Source organism: Onychostoma macrolepis, chromosome 22 (assembly GCF_012432095.1).
Source record: "Onychostoma macrolepis isolate SWU-2019 chromosome 22, ASM1243209v1, whole genome shotgun sequence".
NCBI lineage: Eukaryota > Metazoa > Chordata > Actinopteri > Cypriniformes > Cyprinidae > Onychostoma > Onychostoma macrolepis.
Window position 1 is genome coordinate 9,860,506 of NC_081176.1, and position 17,541 is coordinate 9,878,046.

The 17,541-nt window shown below is 35.1% G+C and overlaps 1 protein-coding gene and 1 long non-coding RNA gene across 4 annotated transcripts; both read right to left on the reverse strand.

Annotated features, from left to right (window-relative positions):
- Positions 1 to 3,836: 3,836 nt before the first annotated feature.
- On the reverse strand, positions 3,837 to 6,163 carry LOC131530850 (uncharacterized). The gene is made up of 3 exons (XR_009268526.1): positions 5,894 to 6,163; positions 5,764 to 5,789; positions 3,837 to 5,163 (listed from the first exon to the last, which is right to left on the reverse strand). It is a non-coding gene; the product is annotated as an uncharacterized LOC131530850 (long non-coding RNA).
- A 1,324-nt stretch (positions 6,164 to 7,487) lies between these two features.
- Positions 7,488 to 17,305, reverse strand: LOC131530696 (uncharacterized). 3 transcript variants are annotated; one of them, XM_058761110.1, is made up of 8 exons: positions 17,183 to 17,305; positions 13,399 to 13,713; positions 12,953 to 13,285; positions 12,458 to 12,781; positions 11,867 to 12,196; positions 10,006 to 10,176; positions 9,875 to 9,900; positions 7,488 to 9,270 (listed from the first exon to the last, which is right to left on the reverse strand). In XM_058761110.1, the coding sequence occupies exons 1-8, from the start codon at positions 17,229 to 17,231 to the stop codon at positions 9,229 to 9,231; spliced, it is 1,590 nt and encodes a 529-aa protein (XP_058617093.1). In that variant the 5' UTR covers positions 17,232 to 17,305; the 3' UTR covers positions 7,488 to 9,228. The 3 variants fall into 3 exon arrangements, 2 of the variants coding, with proteins under 2 accessions (XP_058617093.1, XP_058617094.1); XM_058761111.1 differs by lacking the exons at positions 7,488 to 9,270; positions 9,875 to 9,900 and adding an exon at positions 11,490 to 11,531 and having other exon boundaries at positions 10,055 to 10,176; XR_009268456.1 differs by lacking the exons at positions 7,488 to 9,270; positions 9,875 to 9,900 and having other exon boundaries at positions 10,055 to 10,176; positions 11,490 to 12,196.
- Between the last annotated feature and the right edge of the window lie 236 nt (positions 17,306 to 17,541).

Consider the following 17,541-nt stretch of genomic DNA (forward strand, 5'->3'; position numbering starts at 1 on the left):
CTTATAAAATAAAATTTGCATATTCTTCACTCTCGTTGCACCTTTTAAAATTTAAAATGTATATATATATATATATATATATATATATATATATAATTTTATTTTATTATTATTATTATTTATATATTATATAGCATATTTTAAAAACTTTTAAAATATAAAATGTATGTTTATTTGCAACAGTTATGCTAACAACAATAAAAAGACTATTGACAATCAAATTGCAAATGAAGCATGAACAGTTGTTCGTCATTTTAGAGCCCATATACGGGTCGAATGAGTTTAAGTTCATCTGCTGATGCACACCGTGCTGCGTTGTCACGGAAACATCTCAGCTGAAGATAATGAGGAAATTAGCTCCCTTCACCAAGTGCATTCCAAAGGACTACATAATGACACGCAGGTGCCCTGCTCACTCCAGAGTCCAGTTTGAGCGTGTTTTTACTCACATCAGTTCTCTCACTAATTCCAGGCTTAGTCTGGGGCTTGCCAGGGTGAGTCACTACCACTGTACATGCAGAAAAGGTGGATAGAGACCATTCAAAACTGAACCAGCGTTGGTTTCTACCTGATCTCGGATGAGTTTACTGTATGCTTCAAAAGTCATAACAACCTAAACTTGAGTAGAATAGTTCAATCCCACTGCAACTGTTGCTATGTTATGACATGTTTTCAGCTTTAAAACGTGTTTAATGTTATTGCCTTTCTGATTCCTTTCTGCTTCTGTACTGTATTTACATTTACATTTATTCATTTAGCAGACACTTTTATTCAAAGCGACTTTGGATGCCCCCGGGAGCTTGTTGCCCCATGTAGGGAGTCATTTTGCCCGAATGGTGGGGCAAGATGGCCCATTTTTTAATTTTTGTGCCATTATAACTAAATTATTGTTTCCATTTGATTCCAATAACAGTGTGTTGGGTGATGCATAATGATGATACTGTATATGTAAATGTGTTAAAGTTTATGAACATTTTTCTTAAGGGGGGCTTCTTCCCCATTCTTCCCCTACTGATGGGACCTCCGGTGGGAAGAAAATATTGAAAACGGACCTCTTGTAAGTTAAATTGATACAAAAACAAAAACAGACTGGGATAGAGACTAACGATTGGGTAAAGAATATTTGACAACAGGCCATTGAATTATTAGAATATAATGTACACCCGAGGTGGTGATGCGGCCATGATGCTAAGCAAAGTACACATACTGTACATCTATATATTTAAGCAATATATGTAATACGGACTTGTATATATATTATATATATATTTTATATGTTTTTGGACTTGCGAAAAGCCTTCGACACGGTAAACCACCGTGTCCTCCTGTCTAAGCTCTCTAAATATAATCTATCAATGGAGACATTGCATTGGATACAATCATATCTTTTAAATCGGATGCAATGTGTGAGGGTAAATAATGCATTGTCCTCTCTGAAGTCCGGTACAACTGGGGTCCCGCAAGGATCAATCCTGGGACCATTGTTGTTCAGTATTTACATCAATGATCTTCCGGATGTGTGTAAGGGCACAGACATTATCATGTACGCGGATGATGTCGTCATCTACGTACATGGGAGGGATAAGGAGCAAGTAGCCATTAAATTGTCCTTAGTCATGGACAAAATAAGTAATTGGCTTAAATCTTCGTGCTTAACATTAAATATTGAAAAAACTGTTGGAATGTATTTCGTTAAGTCTAATAAGGATAAAGATATGTCTAACATCTATGTTAATGGACAACAAATTAACATTGTGACAGAGATGAAATATCTAGGTGTTCACTTAGACCAAACTCTGAGTTTTAAAAGGCATATTAAAAGAATGTGCAACTGTATTAAATATAATATTTCCACCTTTAGACATATTAGGAACCGTTTGACAACTGAAGCATCTTTTATGTATTTTAATGCTATGATTTCTTCACATATTACTTATTGTTTGTCTTGTTGGTCTCAGGCTAACGAGACCACACTTAAACCGCTTAGATCGGTTTATAATCAGGCGTTAAAGGTGCTTGATAGAAAAGCCCCTCGCTATCATCACTGCAATATTCTTAGTAAATATAGAATATTAAGTTTTGACTCTTTAATTCGATATATAAATTTAAGAACCATTTTCAAAATTATTAATAACAATGCTTCACCCTCAATGAAAAAAATCATAAAACTTTATTCTGAGCAAATGAGCCGAACATCTCGCTCCACTGCTCACAGAAACTGTGCTGTCCCAAAAAGATTTTCTGCCTTTGCGCACACAGCCTTCTCATTTAAAACCATTAAACAATGGAATCAACTTCCAGACAGTTTGAAGTTGTCTGTAGATTTGAATAATTTCTCTCGAAATTTAAAGAAATACATCCTTGATAACCAGCTGTGTCAGCATCAGTACACTTAAAGTTTATAAATGTAATATTGAAGTAAATGTTTTTTTGACAATGTTGTACATATTTTAGGTTGTGATGGTTTTTTGATTAGTTTTACATTTGAACATTTGATTGGTTTTAAATGATGATTACTGTTCAATTAATATTGCATGTATTTGTTAGTACTATTGACAGTTATTTGTAATGTAATGTTTTTATAGTATGTGCACCTTCCCGGGGACTGCAGATGGAAATTAGCATTTGCTAACTCTGGTACAAAGCATCTTTTCGTAAGATTAATGTTTTTTTTGTACATTGTCCCTGATAAATAAACTAATAAACAAACAAACAAACAAATATATATTTACATATATAATATAAATCATATATAAACATGAATCTATATAAACGTGTAAAAAATAAATATATACATACACGTGTGTATATTTATATATACATATAAATATGAATAAGAAAAGTAATCAGAACAATTGCATTTTTAGTTTTTATTAAGTACTGCCCTGAATAAAATGTTTGCATATAGGCAACATTAGACAACTGAATTAGACAAATAAAGCCGATTAAAAGCTTGATTCGTAATACTGTGTTTAGAGAACAAATATATATATATTAAAATGTAATATAGAAAATATTCCAACATTTTTTGTGAGGAGGCATATTACAGTACTTCAGCTCTGACAGTGCAATGACTTTTCTGAGAACGTTTACAAAAACAAGCATGATACACAATAATCTTATAGATATATTATTCTAGATTATAATGCATATAAACGCATGTTATAATAAGAAATTCATATTGTTGTTTTGCCAGTAAAAACAGGTTAAAGGGAAAGTTCACCCAAAAATGCAAATGTGCTGAAAATGTAGTCACCCTCAAGCCATCCAAGATGTAGATGAACAAGCAATGAATAAGTGATCTAATGCTAAATTTCTCCAAATCTGTTCTGATGACGAAACAAATCTTGGACGGCTGATTGGATGGATGAGTACTTTTTTTCCATGTGAACTATTCCTTTAAATGTGCTTAAAACACCCTTTCGATGCTTAATACCAGTAAGCTTATTCAGCATCTAACACTTATAGAACAGTTATGAAAATATATTAGAAAATAATACATGTTTAGCATTTTGTGTTGCTTCTCTCCACAGTGTCTTTCAGTGCAGTTATTACATTTTCAGTTCCTGAGATTCAGAGTTTTAATCAAGGACACAATGGTGAAATTTCATGGATCAACACGTGCAGGATTTGAACCTTTAACCACAAACAAACCAAAAACAAAACAAAGCATAACTTTAATAAAAGCATTTCTGATGAAAACACCTGTTTTAGTAACGTGAATCTGGTGTTTTCAGCATACTGGTGTTTTCCTCTGTAGAATTGTTAAGATAAAATTGATAAGAAGCTAAAATTGAAAACCTTGACATATTGAATGTTTTTCTCTGTTTCTTAGTTTATTATTTTGGCTTGAGAAAACCAACATGTTGTTTGATTTAAAAAATATTCTATAATAGAAAATGTCTGACTCTAACTCCTCTTACAGCTTTTAAGTTGGGTCACCAAACTCGGGTCAGACCTTAAAGGGATAGTTCACCCAAAAATGAAAGTTCTGTCATTAATTACTCATCCAGAAACATTAAAATGGTCCATGTGACATCAGTGGTTCAACTGTAATTTTACGAAGCTATGAGAATACTTTTTGTGTGCAAAGAAAACAAAAATAACAACAATTCAACAAATCTTCTCTTCTTCTTACAGGGTTGGAATGACATGAGGATGAGTAAGTAATGACAGAATTTTCATTTTGGGTGAACTATAGGCTACTTTTAAGACTTTCTGAGTTGTGTGATATATATTTTAAAACTTATGATTACAGTTACAGTTTTCCTAAAAATGAAATTTAGACTTAGACTTATATTGACAGAATTTTCAAATGAGCCAAGACTATCCAAACTCCAAACTGTCAAAAATGTAATAACACTGAAGCCCTTAGATTCAATTAAGATTTCTTTCTATTTGTACTGGTTTGTACTGGACTTTTTGTTTTTAAAGTGATATTAAACACTAAACAGGGTTTGCAACCTGTCTAAATATGCTCATCTTGGTCCATTTATGTACATAATAAAAATAATAAACCGTCTATAATATTGCATCTCAGTAAGATATGACTTTTAAACTTTTTTTCACAGTTTTTCACATTTGTATAATTACATTTTGAGTAAGCGTAAACCCAATACTTATATTTAAAAGTGTAATCCAGCATATTCTCTCAAACATATCCTGTCGTCATTGGCATGCAATGAATCTTGGGATAGCCTGGGCCATAAATGATCCATCAATTGTATTCTTCGTTCTGTCTGTCTGTCTGTTTTTCTGTATGGCCTTCAAAACCCTTAAACGTTTAGCTTTTACTTGAAACTTTCTGCCCAGGCTTTCTCAAAGTTTACTCATTTAGTTGCTAATTTACGGTATGTCTTATATATATTTAGGCTACAATTCTATTTATTATTTAGATTACTTAAAATAATGAATTACAGCAAATGAGTTTGAATTTAATAAGTTGAAATTGGTGTCGGGGTGAAATTTCACTGCTTTTGGTGCTGAATGCTGAAATCTTGGTATCATGACACTGTAGGTTTCACAACTTCACTTTTCTTTCAATGGAAGTATCAAAATAATAAATAATGTTACTGTGATGTCTCATTAGCATCCTTAGTTTCAGTCTGATTAAGAAACGATTCATTGGCAGGAGTCATCAACAGGGTCTTCAGTGCCATTCATCTTTAAGAAAACAGATTCACAGAAGGTAAAAGAAATGAGTTACACAAACACAAAAATAATGATTGCTGTTGAATGTTTCTCTTCACGTTGATTAAAATTAACTATTCAGGAAGAATTTGGATATTACTGTAAAATGGCTGACAAAAAGTGATTATTGTGCCTAATATTGCAGTTCAAAATCTGTATTCATCTTTCCCAAACAACCTGCACAATTGGCAGCTATTAATAGAGTAGTATTGCTACTACAGCTGTTGTACATTCCTAATAAAGTTGTATTTTTTCATATTATTCGTCATTTACATTATTTAGGGATTGATTTCTATTATTCAACTAAGTTTTGCTACTGGAGTAACAAAACATTCATGTTAAACTGTGATCCTAGACATAGGTTTCAACAGCTTATGGTAAATATAAAAATATTACTAGCATTAATTAAGAAACATATTCATACCACTGTTCTTGATTATAAAATAATAGAGTAGTGCTTTATTGTAGAGTCAGTTAATACTAATGTCTCTATGCAGTGAATTCTGAATCAAACCATATAAAAACATTTCCCAGCTCACAGATCAGGCAGATTCAGTTCATTTAGTATCTTACCTGATTACTGAAGTGCAGCATGATGTCTGTTTAAACAATAACAAACATTACTTGGGTTAATTATAATAAAAATACAAACTAAAGATTTTCACACAATAATAATTTTAAATCATCTGTATGTAATACTCACCACGTTGTCCTGCTTGACGTTTGCGACCATAAATCACACCAGCAACAATGAGCAGCAGAACAACAGCTCCACCAACACATACCATTCCTGCTACAGCGGCTAGAGGCAGACCTGATTCTGAACCAGCCAGGTCCGTAGCTGGGGTATGGGGTATGGGCCCTGTTTGAAATTCTGTAAATAGCACAAACAAATAAATAGAACAAAGACACAAATTAAACAATGCTTTAAAATGTTTTCAGGTTTGTCTTCACTGCGTAAATTAGATATAGATGTTTGTGGCGTCAATTAACCAAAAAGCAAGAAGATGCAAAGAGTGTGTGAGTACTGATTTCGCGTCTTCTTAATGCTTTAAAACTGCTTTAATGTTCAAATTGGTTTAAAAGGCATGAAAATTATCAACTTTTCACAGCAGTGACCAGATCAGGCAGTTCATCAACTGTCCCAAGCGACTTTCCCTGGGCAGATGTTTGAAATCACTGGGGGCCCCAACAGTCAGGGCCCCTAGAATTGTAACCACCTTCCTCCCCACTAGCAACAGCCCTGGAAATAGCTAAAGACAGACAGCAGTATTGGGAAAGTTATTTTCAAAAGTAATGCATTACAATATTATGTTACACCCTAAAAGTTACATAGTTAATTGCATTAGTTCATTCTTATGGAAATGAATGTGTTACGTTATTTTCGTGTTCCTTTTTCTCATCTGGGCTGGGCTTGCTTGCTTTTTTTGTAATATAAAAGCGTTCTATTTTTTGGCAAATGTAAAAGCTCTTTCACACCAAAAGTGAAATGAATAAGCCTCAGGCTGAAGGAAATGTAAATTCATGTCTGGACAGTAGAGGCGCAGCTCTACTACCATTCTGCTGTGTCTACACCGGACATAAGCTGTTCATAATAGACGCAACAAAACGACCATTGCAAATCCATTTGATCTTAATGTTAGAAGTAGCACGAGTGCTTGGAATACATCAGAAATAGAATGGGACATCAGTTTACTGTTGGGGATTTGTCGTGTGACTTGAGTCGTGCTGCTACAACACAATCAGTTGTAGACAGAATTATTGATTATAATTTGGTTCTATTGTCTTTGAAGTGTCGCTCACTTCCGGTGTAGACATGGTGTAACAATAATTGTATCTGATATTTAGGCCTACACTATTTCATGTTTACACATTACACAAGAACCGCAGCTAAAACATCATCATAGCACTGTGAGCTCAGCACAAATAAACTAATTTTAAGCATTTTTCATGTTAATAACATTAGTATTGTTAACTGGATGTTTGTTGTGACCAGGGCCATCACTAGGGGAAGAAAGGTGGTGACGATTATTGAGGCCCCGGCTTTCAGGGAACACTGCACAATGAATATAATATATAATAATAATGAATATAATCATTTCAGCATTTCAGGGGAAAAAGTCAAATGGTGACAGAACACGTGTTTATTGGAATAAAGAAGAGACCATTTCAATCTTACCTTTACAGTCCGAAAAGTCCATTCAGGAAAATAATTTGAAAGCTGTCGGCAATATAAAATATGAGAATGCACAACACTAAAAAATTATGTAGCTGATTGGATGGATGAGTACTTTTTCCATGTGAACTATTCCTTTAAATGTGCTTAAAACACCCTTTCGATGCTTAATACCAGTAAGCTTATTCAGCATCTAACACTTATAGAACAGTTATGAAAATATATTAGAAAATAATACATGTTTAGCATTTTGTGTTGCTTCTCTCCACAGTGTCTTTCAGTGCAGTTATTACATTTTCAGTTCCTGAGATTCAGAGTTTTAATCAAGGACACAATGGTGAAATTTCATGGATCAACACGTGCAGGATTTGAACCTTTAACCACAAACAAACCAAAAAAACAAAACAAAGCATAACTTTAATAAAAGCATTTCTGATGAAAACACCTGTTTTTAGTAACGTGAATCTGGTGTTTTCAGCATACTGGTGTTTTCCTCTGTAGAATTGTTAAGATAAAAATTGATAAGAAGCTAAAAATTGAAAACCTTGACATATTGAATGTTTTTCTCTGTTTCTTAGTTTATTATTTTGGCTTGAGAAAACCAACATGTTGTTTGATTTAAAAAATATTCTATAATAGAAAATGTCTGACTCTAACTCCTCTTACAGCTTTTAAGTTGGGTCAAACCAAACTCGGGTCAGACCTTAAAGGGATAGTTCACCCAAAAATGAAAGTTCTGTCATTAATTACTCATCCAGAAACATTAAAATGGTCCATGTGACATCAGTGGTTCAACTGTAATTTTACGAAGCTATGAGAATACTTTTTGTGTGCAAAGAAAACAAAAATAACAACAATTCAACAAATCTTCTCTTCTTCTTACAGGGTTGGAATGACATGAGGATGAGTAAGTAATGACAGAATTTTCATTTTTGGGTGAACTATAGGCTACTTTTAAGACTTTCTGAGTTGTGTGATATATATTTTAAAACTTATGATTACAGTTACAGTTTTCCTAAAAATGAAATTTAGACTTAGACTTATATTGACAGAATTTTCAAATGAGCCAAGACTATCCAAACTCCAAACTGTCAAAATGTAATAACACTGAAGCCCTTAGATTCAATTAAGATTTCTTTCTATTTGTACTGGTTTGTACTGGACTTTTGTTTTTAAAGTGATATTAAACACTAAACAGGGTTTGCAACCTGTCTAAATATGCTCATCTTGGTCCATTTATGTACATAATAAAAATAATAAACCGTCTATAATATTGCATCTCAGTAAGATATGACTTTTAAACTTTTTTTCACAGTTTTTCACATTTGTATAATTACATTTTGAGTAAGCGTAAACCCAATACTTATATTTAAAAGTGTAATCCAGCATATTCTCTCAAACATATCCTGTCGTCATTGGCATGCAATGAATCTTGGGATAGCCTGGGCCATAAATGATCCATCAATTGTATTCTTCGTTCTGTCTGTCTGTTTTTCTGTATGGCCTTCAAAACCCTTAAACGTTTAGCTTTTACTTGAAACTTTCTGCCCAGGCTTTCTCAAAGTTTACTCATTTAGTTGCTAATTTACGGTATGTCTTATATATATTTAGGCTACAATTCTATTTATTATTTAGATTACTTAAAAATAATGAATTACAGCAAATGAGTTTGAATTTAATAAGTTGAAATTGGTGTCGGGGTGAAATTTCACTGCTTTTGGTGCTGAATGCTGAAATCTTGGTATCATGACACTGTAGGTTTCACAACTTCACTTTTCTTTCAATGGAAGTATCAAAATAATAAATAATGTTACTGTGATGTCTCATTAGCATCCTTAGTTTCAGTCTGATTAAGAAACGATTCATTGGCAGGAGTCATCAACAGGGTCTTCAGTGCCATTCATCTTTAAGAAAACAGATTCACAGAAGGTAAAAGAAATGAGTTACACAAACACAAAAATAATGATTGCTGTTGAATGTTTCTCTTCACGTTGATTAAAATTAACTATTCAGGAAGAATTTGGATATTACTGTAAAATGGCTGACAAAAAAAGTGATTATTGTGCCTAATATTGCAGTTCAAAATCTGTATTCATCTTTCCCAAACAACCTGCACAATTGGCAGCTATTAATAGAGTAGTATTGCTACTACAGCTGTTGTACATTCCTAATAAAGTTGTATTTTTTTCATATTATTCGTCATTTACATTATTTAGGGATTGATTTCTATTATTCAACTAAGTTTTGCTACTGGAGTAACAAAAACATTCATGTTAAACTGTGATCCTAGACATAGGTTTCAACAGCTTATGGTAAATATAAAAATATTACTAGCATTAATTAAGAAACATATTCATACCACTGTTCTTGATTATAAAATAATAGAGTAGTGCTTTATTGTAGAGTCAGTTAATACTAATGTCTCTATGCAGTGAATTCTGAATCAAACCATATAAAAACATTTCCCAGCTCACAGATCAGGCAGATTCAGTTCATTTAGTATCTTACCTGATTACTGAAGTGCAGCATGATGTCTGTTTAAACAATAACAAACATTACTTGGGTTAATTATAATAAAAATACAAACTAAAGATTTTCACACAATAATAATTTTTAAATCATCTGTATGTAATACTCACCACGTTGTCCTGCTTGACGTTTGCGACCATAAATCACACCAGCAACAATGAGCAGCAGAACAACAGCTCCACCAACACATACCATTCCTGCTACAGCGGCTAGAGGCAGACCTGATTCTGAACCAGCCAGGTCCGTAGCTGGGGTATGGGGTATGGGCCCTGTTTGAAATTCTGTAAATAGCACAAACAAATAAATAGAACAAAGACACAAATTAAACAATGCTTTAAAATGTTTTCAGGTTTGTCTTCACTGCGTAAATTAGATATAGATGTTTGTGGCGTCAATTAACCAAAAGCAAGAAGATGCAAAGAGTGTGTGAGTACTGATTTCGCGTCTTCTTAATGCTTTAAAACTGCTTTAATGTTCAAATTGGTTTAAAAGGCATGAAAATTATCAACTTTTCACAGCAGTGACCAGATCAGGCAGTTCATCAACTGTCCCAAGCGACTTTCCCTGGGCAGATGTTTGAAATCACTGGGGGCCCCAACAGTCAGGGCCCCTAGAATTGTAACCACCTTCCTCCCCACTAGCAACAGCCCTGGAAATAGCTAAAGACAGACAGCAGTATTGGGGAAAGTTATTTTCAAAAGTAATGCATTACAATATTATGTTACACCCTAAAAAGTTACATAGTTAATTGCATTAGTTCATTCTTATGGAAATGAATGTGTTACGTTATTTTCGTGTTCCTTTTTCTCATCTGGGCTGGGCTTGCTTGCTTTTTTTGTAATATAAAAGCGTTCTATTTTTTGGCAAATGTAAAAGCTCTTTCACACCAAAAAGTGAAATGAATAAGCCTCAGGCTGAAGGAAATGTAAATTCATGTCTGGACAGTAGAGGGCGCAGCTCTACTACCATTCTGCTGTGTCTACACCGGACATAAGCTGTTCATAATAGACGCAACAAAACGACCATTGCAAATCCATTTGATCTTAATGTTAGAAGTAGCACGAGTGCTTGGAATACATCAGAAATAGAATGGGACATCAGTTTACTGTTGGGGATTTGTCGTGTGACTTCGAGTCGTGCTGCTACAACACAATCAGTTGTAGACAGAATTATTGATTATAATTTGGTTCTATTGTCTTTGGAAGTGTCGCTCACTTCCGGTGTAGACATGGTGTAACAATAATTGTATCTGATATTTAGGCCTACACTATTTCATGTTTACACATTACACAAGAACCGCAGCTAAAACATCATCATAGCACTGTGAGCTCAGCACAAATAAACTAATTTTAAGCATTTTTCATGTTAATAACATTAGTATTGTTAACTGGATGTTTGTTGTGACCAGGGCCATCACTAGGGGGAAGAAAGGTGGTGACGATTATTGAGGCCCCGGCTTTCAGGGGAACACTGCACAATGAATATAATATATAATAATAATGAATATAATCGTTTCAGCATTTCAGGGGGAAAAAGTCAAATGGTGACAGAACACGTGTTTATTGGAATAAAGAAGAGACCATTTCAATCTTACCTTTACAGTCCGAAAAGTCCATTCAGGAAAATAATTTGAAAGCTGTCGGCAATATAAAATATGAGAATGCACAACACTAAAAAAATTATGTAGCAGGTTGCATGCTGCGTTCGTCCAATCAGTGACACTGATGCCACAAATATGCAAATAACAATGTTAACCCTCAGCAAATTATGAGCAGTATGAAAGATGAAACAAGGTCACCCAAGATTCTGTTTACACAGGGTTAAGAGTGACTCAGGGTTTATTATTTCGAGTGTGAAAGGCCAAGTCCACTTTGTCAAACAGACTACAATAAAAACATTTACTTGCTTGATTAAAAAACTGTTTTCTAAAACTGCTCAAGGGAAATAAATAAATAGCCAAATGATACTCACTAGGTAGAGTGACATTAAAGCTCTTTACGATGCTGATTCTGCTGCTGCTGATCTGTAGTTTATAAACTCCAGCGTTTGTTTTTGTGATGTTCATGATGGTCAGAGATCCAGTCTGATGATCCAGCTTCAGTCTGTCTCTGAATCTCTTATTACATTGATCATCTGTACAGATCTTACTCTGATCTCCAGTGATTTCAGCGATGCGAGAGTCATTAAAATACCACGTCATCACTTCATTTGGGTTTTTTATTTCTCCAGTGTATAAAGTGACAGATTCTCCCCCCTCCTCTGACTTTCTCTTCATTTCATCTCGTTCAGCAGCAGAAATATCTGAAACACAAACCAACAATTGAAACAAAAACCAATAGCAAACAGACTCCACAGCATGAAAGAACTGTGAATCTGAAAGTGATTTTCTGGTCTTTCTTCACTTTCAGTCTGAAAAGCACATTTGACCACAATTTATGCTTATGAACATATTTTGTATACTATTTATTTTTTTTTACATCAAATCCTCTGCAATTTGAATCACTGAACACAATGATCTGATTTCAATTTAAAAAACGTGCTATGGTAAATATAACGGCTCACCACAGACAGTAACACTGAACGTCTCGTGACTGATGCTGCTGCCGCTGATGACTTGATTATGATAAAGTCCAGAGTCTGTGGTTCTGGTGTCTCTGATGGTCAGAGATCCAGTCTGATGATCCAGTTTCAGTCTGTCTCTGAATCTCTCATCACTATGTTTACACTGAACATCTGTACAGATAAAACTGAGATCTCCAGTGGTTTGAGCGATGCGGATGTCATTAATATACCATCTAATCTCTTCTTGTTGGTTTGTTTCAACATCAGTGTGTAGAGTGACTGAATCTCCCTCCATCACTGTCACTCTTTCTGCATCAGCATAACCTGAAGAAATAAACACAATTATCAGCAAAAGAAAATTATAAAATGGGAAAATTCTGTGAAAATGTCCCTTTGCACAGATCATGAAGATTGATAGTATAGTGAAATAAGTGCAAGACAGTTCTCAGATCACGTACTGGATCAAACACCCACGAGATCAAATATTATACTCACCAGTGACATCAACACTAAAGCTCTTTAAGATGCTGAATCTGATGGTGGTTATCAGTAGATAATAGAGTCCAGAGTCTGTGGTTCTGGTGTTTGTGATGGTCAGAGATCCAGTCATATGATTCAGCTTCAGTCTGCCTCTGAATCTGACATCAGCATATAAACACTGAACATCTGTACAAATAAAACTAAGATCTGTGTTGATTTCAGCGATGCGAATGTCATTAAAAATCCATTTCATCAAATAATTTGTGGTTCTCACTACACCAGGATCTAAAATGACAGAGTCTCCCTCCTTCACCGACTTTGTCTTCAGTTTATCTCCTTCTGGATCATCTGAAACACAAATCAACAGCTGCTGGAGAAAATAACAAACAAACTACAAACCACGAGATATGATATGTGAAGTGATTGCTTTCATGGAACAGATAAGGAACGTAATGACTCACAATAGACAGAAACACTGAAGAGCTGAAGAAGACTGTCGCTGCTGCTGTTGATCTGTAGTTTATAGAGTCCAGAGTCTGTGGTGCTGATGTTAGTGATGGTCAGAGATCCAGTCATATAATTCACCTTCAGTCGGTTTCTGAATATCTTTGCACCATTATTACACTGAACATCTGTACTGTTCTTACTCTGATCTCCAGTGATGTCAGCAATGCAAAAGTCATTAAAATACCACCTAATTTCTTCTTGTTGGATTGTTTCAATATCAGTGTATAGAGTGACTGAATCTCCCTCTAACACAGACACTGGCACTATATCTGCAACACAGAGAAAAATAAATAAATAAATAAACAGCCTAATTATAAGCCATCAAATATATAGGGGGAGAGAGGTGGAACAACCTAACACTTTTTGGCTTTCTCAGTTTGTGTAAATACAATTGGGGTTCAGAGCATTTCTAATTTTTTTTTTTTTTTTTCACATTAATTTCAAACATGTCTAGTACAAATATACGGTTTCATTTCATTAATCCACTGTATAAACTGCTAAATAACAAATTACAGATTAAAACTCAGATTTGTTTTATTTTAAAAGAAAATGAAAACTTACTATGGAATTTACTTTTGATATGGATAAATGTTCAGTGATATCTTCCAAAAATCTTCAAATTTTGGCACATTTGTTCTATATATAGTGTGAATATGGCATCTAGTTAATAGGCTACACAATGTTTCATCATACTACACTCTCAGAAATAAAGGTACAGAAGCTGTCACTGGGGCTGTACCCTTTCAAAAAGGTACATGTTTGTACCTAAAGGGTCCATTTTGGTACTTTAAAAGTACATATTAGCAGAGGCGGACAATCCAGGGGTCAGAAAGTAAAAGTCCTGCCATATTTTTGTTCCACCCATGAACTCAGCAGCTGATTTCACCAGAGGAGGAACCAAGTCATTCCTTTCAAGTCACAAGCAAGTCTCAAGTCAAATCCCAAGTCCTCAAAGAGTTAAAGTTAATGAGATAATTAAGTGTCTAATTAAATGATGATTGTGCATTAGTGATGAACACCTGCTGTTAATGAGAATTACAGAGGATCAGACGTTGATGTTTTATTGGTTAAAATGATGCCACCATCATGGAGAGCAGTGTTTGCTTTAGTTGGGCTCTTGACCCTTTTAGTAAATCAAAGTAATTTGCTTTTAAGCAAGTGAAATATTGTTTCACAACAAACGTTTGTGCATTGCTGAATCAAGAACTTGATGTAGCAGATTAGTTTACGCTTTCTGCTTTTAAATCATTTGAATGAGCATCATGTAGGTGTCTCGCTTTGGTTTATTGAGTGATATTCAGCTATTACTGAATTTCAGGAAAAAAACATTCTACCAAACAAATGCTACTGTAGTGATTACATATGAGGAAGAACAGCATCAGCTCAGGCTTTTAGACATGAACACTTATCATATGATCCTCAACGGTGGTGACAATAATAATTCATACTGCAGTGCATGATGGGAGTTTTTACTATGGTCTTACCCAGCATACATTGCAGCATGAAGAATTTTGTTGGTTGTCACCATTGTTGAGATTCATATACTGGTTCATTATGTCTGCATGCGTCTAAATACCAGAAGAGTTTAAGTGTTTATATGCATTAAATACAGTCGATTTGAAATGAATTCATCATAACTATTAGAACAACAAGTTCCTTGCACGCTATTTCACAAGGTTGATTTTTCAAAACCTAAACATACAACACAAAGAAGAAAAAAACAAACAATCAGTACAGCTGTAAAAGCATGGTTTCTCATTGTGCAGCCCTGATCTCTTTACTTTACAGCAACACATGTAATACTGCAAAGAGAGATCTAACACAGGAGTCAAAGGCCAAGAGCCCAACTAAAGCACACACTGATCTCTGTGATGGTGGCATCATTTTAACCATTAAAACATTAATATCTGATCCTCTGTAATTCTCAATAACAGCAGGTGTTCATCACTAATGCACAATCATCATTTAATTAGACACTTAATTATCTCATTAACTTTAACTCTTTGAGGACTTGGGATTTGACTTGAGACTTGCTTGTGACTTGAAAGGAATGACTTGGTTCCTCCTCTGGTGAAATCAGCTGCAGAGTTCATGGGTGGAACAAAAATATGGCAGGACTTTTACTTTCTGACCCCTGGATTGTCCGCCTCTGCTAATATGTACTTTTAAAGTACCAAAATGGACCCTTTAGGTACAAACATGTACCTTTTTGAAAGGGTACAGCCCCAGTGACAGCTTCTGTACCTTTATTTCTGAGAGTGCACCTTTGTACTGTACCTTGTAGGTATTATACCATATATAATACCTATACCTTCATATATACAATAATATGATGCAGATAAATTCCCTTTTAATTGATTTTTATTCAATAGTTTAAGTGAGGTTCCATGACAGAGTTCAAGATAAATAATTTCATTGCTACTGGAGCTGAATGAGGGTAGCTAGGAGGCGAGGAGATTTCGAATCTAGCACAAGTTTATGACAATTAGCCCCCGCGTTAAACGGGTCGCACATGAACTCGAACACACTAGCTGGGTTTCCATCACCCCGTTTTAATGCGAATTTGAAGTACCGCATGAGAAACGAGTGATGGAAACGCCAAATTTCGAGAAAAATCCCTTAATTCGCAAAAAAAAGTTTTTACGCTCGCTTGAGGTGGTTTTTCACTTGTGCGAAAAAGAGTTAATGCGAATAATGGAAGATGGAAATGCAGTTTGCGAATAAATTCCTCCAAGCGCATCAAAAAAGTCATGTGTCTTTGCACTATGAGACGGGATAACTTGACTAGCAGCGGACTGATCTCGTTCCACAGCATCTGAAATGTTATGGTCGTTCTGAAATGCCTGAGCAAAGTCTGTCATCAAAGTATTTCTGTATAATTGTCTCGCACGACTGTGTTCCCAAACAGCAGCATTCACCCCCGAAAGCAATGACAGCATTTACTGTGTTTCATCTGCTCGCTCTGAGGCGCAATTAATTTTTCGTATACGAAAATTATTATATTCAGTAGCTTATACTAGTTTTCTATAGGCTATTTAGTGCCAGTTTACCATGAAGTGACGATTTTGTTATCTTTGACTCGTTGGATGGAAACGGTGCTCGTTCGCAAATGTTTTATGCGATATTCCAAATTTGCGCGTAAGTTAAATTCGCAATTTTGGATGGAAACCCGGCTACTGTTTCCGCGGCGCCCAGCCCAGCTACGACTCACTATTCAAACCATGCCGCGCCACAGAACCAGCCACATAGTTTTTCCATTAAATTACTTTATATTTGTCACAAATCGTTCTTAACGTGCATAATAACTTGAATAGCCTATTATAAAATAAAATGCTAGACTGTGTAGTGTAGGCTACATTTTCCAGCAGAACGTCTCTCTGTAGCATAACGTCCTTATAATATATAGAGAGCCATAACTGTCCGTCGGTGATAAACTGTTTTGGACTACCGTCTTTGAACTGAACGCGACGCGTCCGGTGTGCAATGCTTGGCACCGCGCTGCGCTTCTCGTCCGGTGTGCGTCTGCTTTTAGGTTGTACCCCGCTCTCTTTAGCAAGTGCTGTGAAATATTGCGATTGAACCGGTTACGTTCGTTTTTATCGTTGACCAGAAGAGAAATAGTAACAAGTACATCAATGGTCGAGCATATACAGTTAAGAAAGTTGATATGCGAAAACTCGCCCGTTCGCTTTTATCGTTGACCGGAAAAAAAGACAAAATGTTATTTAAAGGTCTTACCATGCCCACAAACACACAGCAAAAAGAGAAAAATAAAGACATGCTTCATTTTTCGTTTTTTTGCAAAAAGACGATGCAGATTCAGTGAAGTAAAGACGCTCTGTCCCTCCGTAAGTGAAAGTGTATCTGGGAGGGCAACAATAGAGCGATGACGTAGTGTTGCACATTCTTTATTTAGCAAATGCTTATATGTGACCCTGGACCACAAAACCAGTCTTAAGTGTCAATTTTTCGAAATTGATATTTATACATCATTTGAAAGCTGAATAAATAAGCTTCCCATTGATGTGTGGTTTGTTGTGACAGGACAATATTTGGCCGAGATACAACTATTAGAAAATCTGGAATCTGAGGGTGCA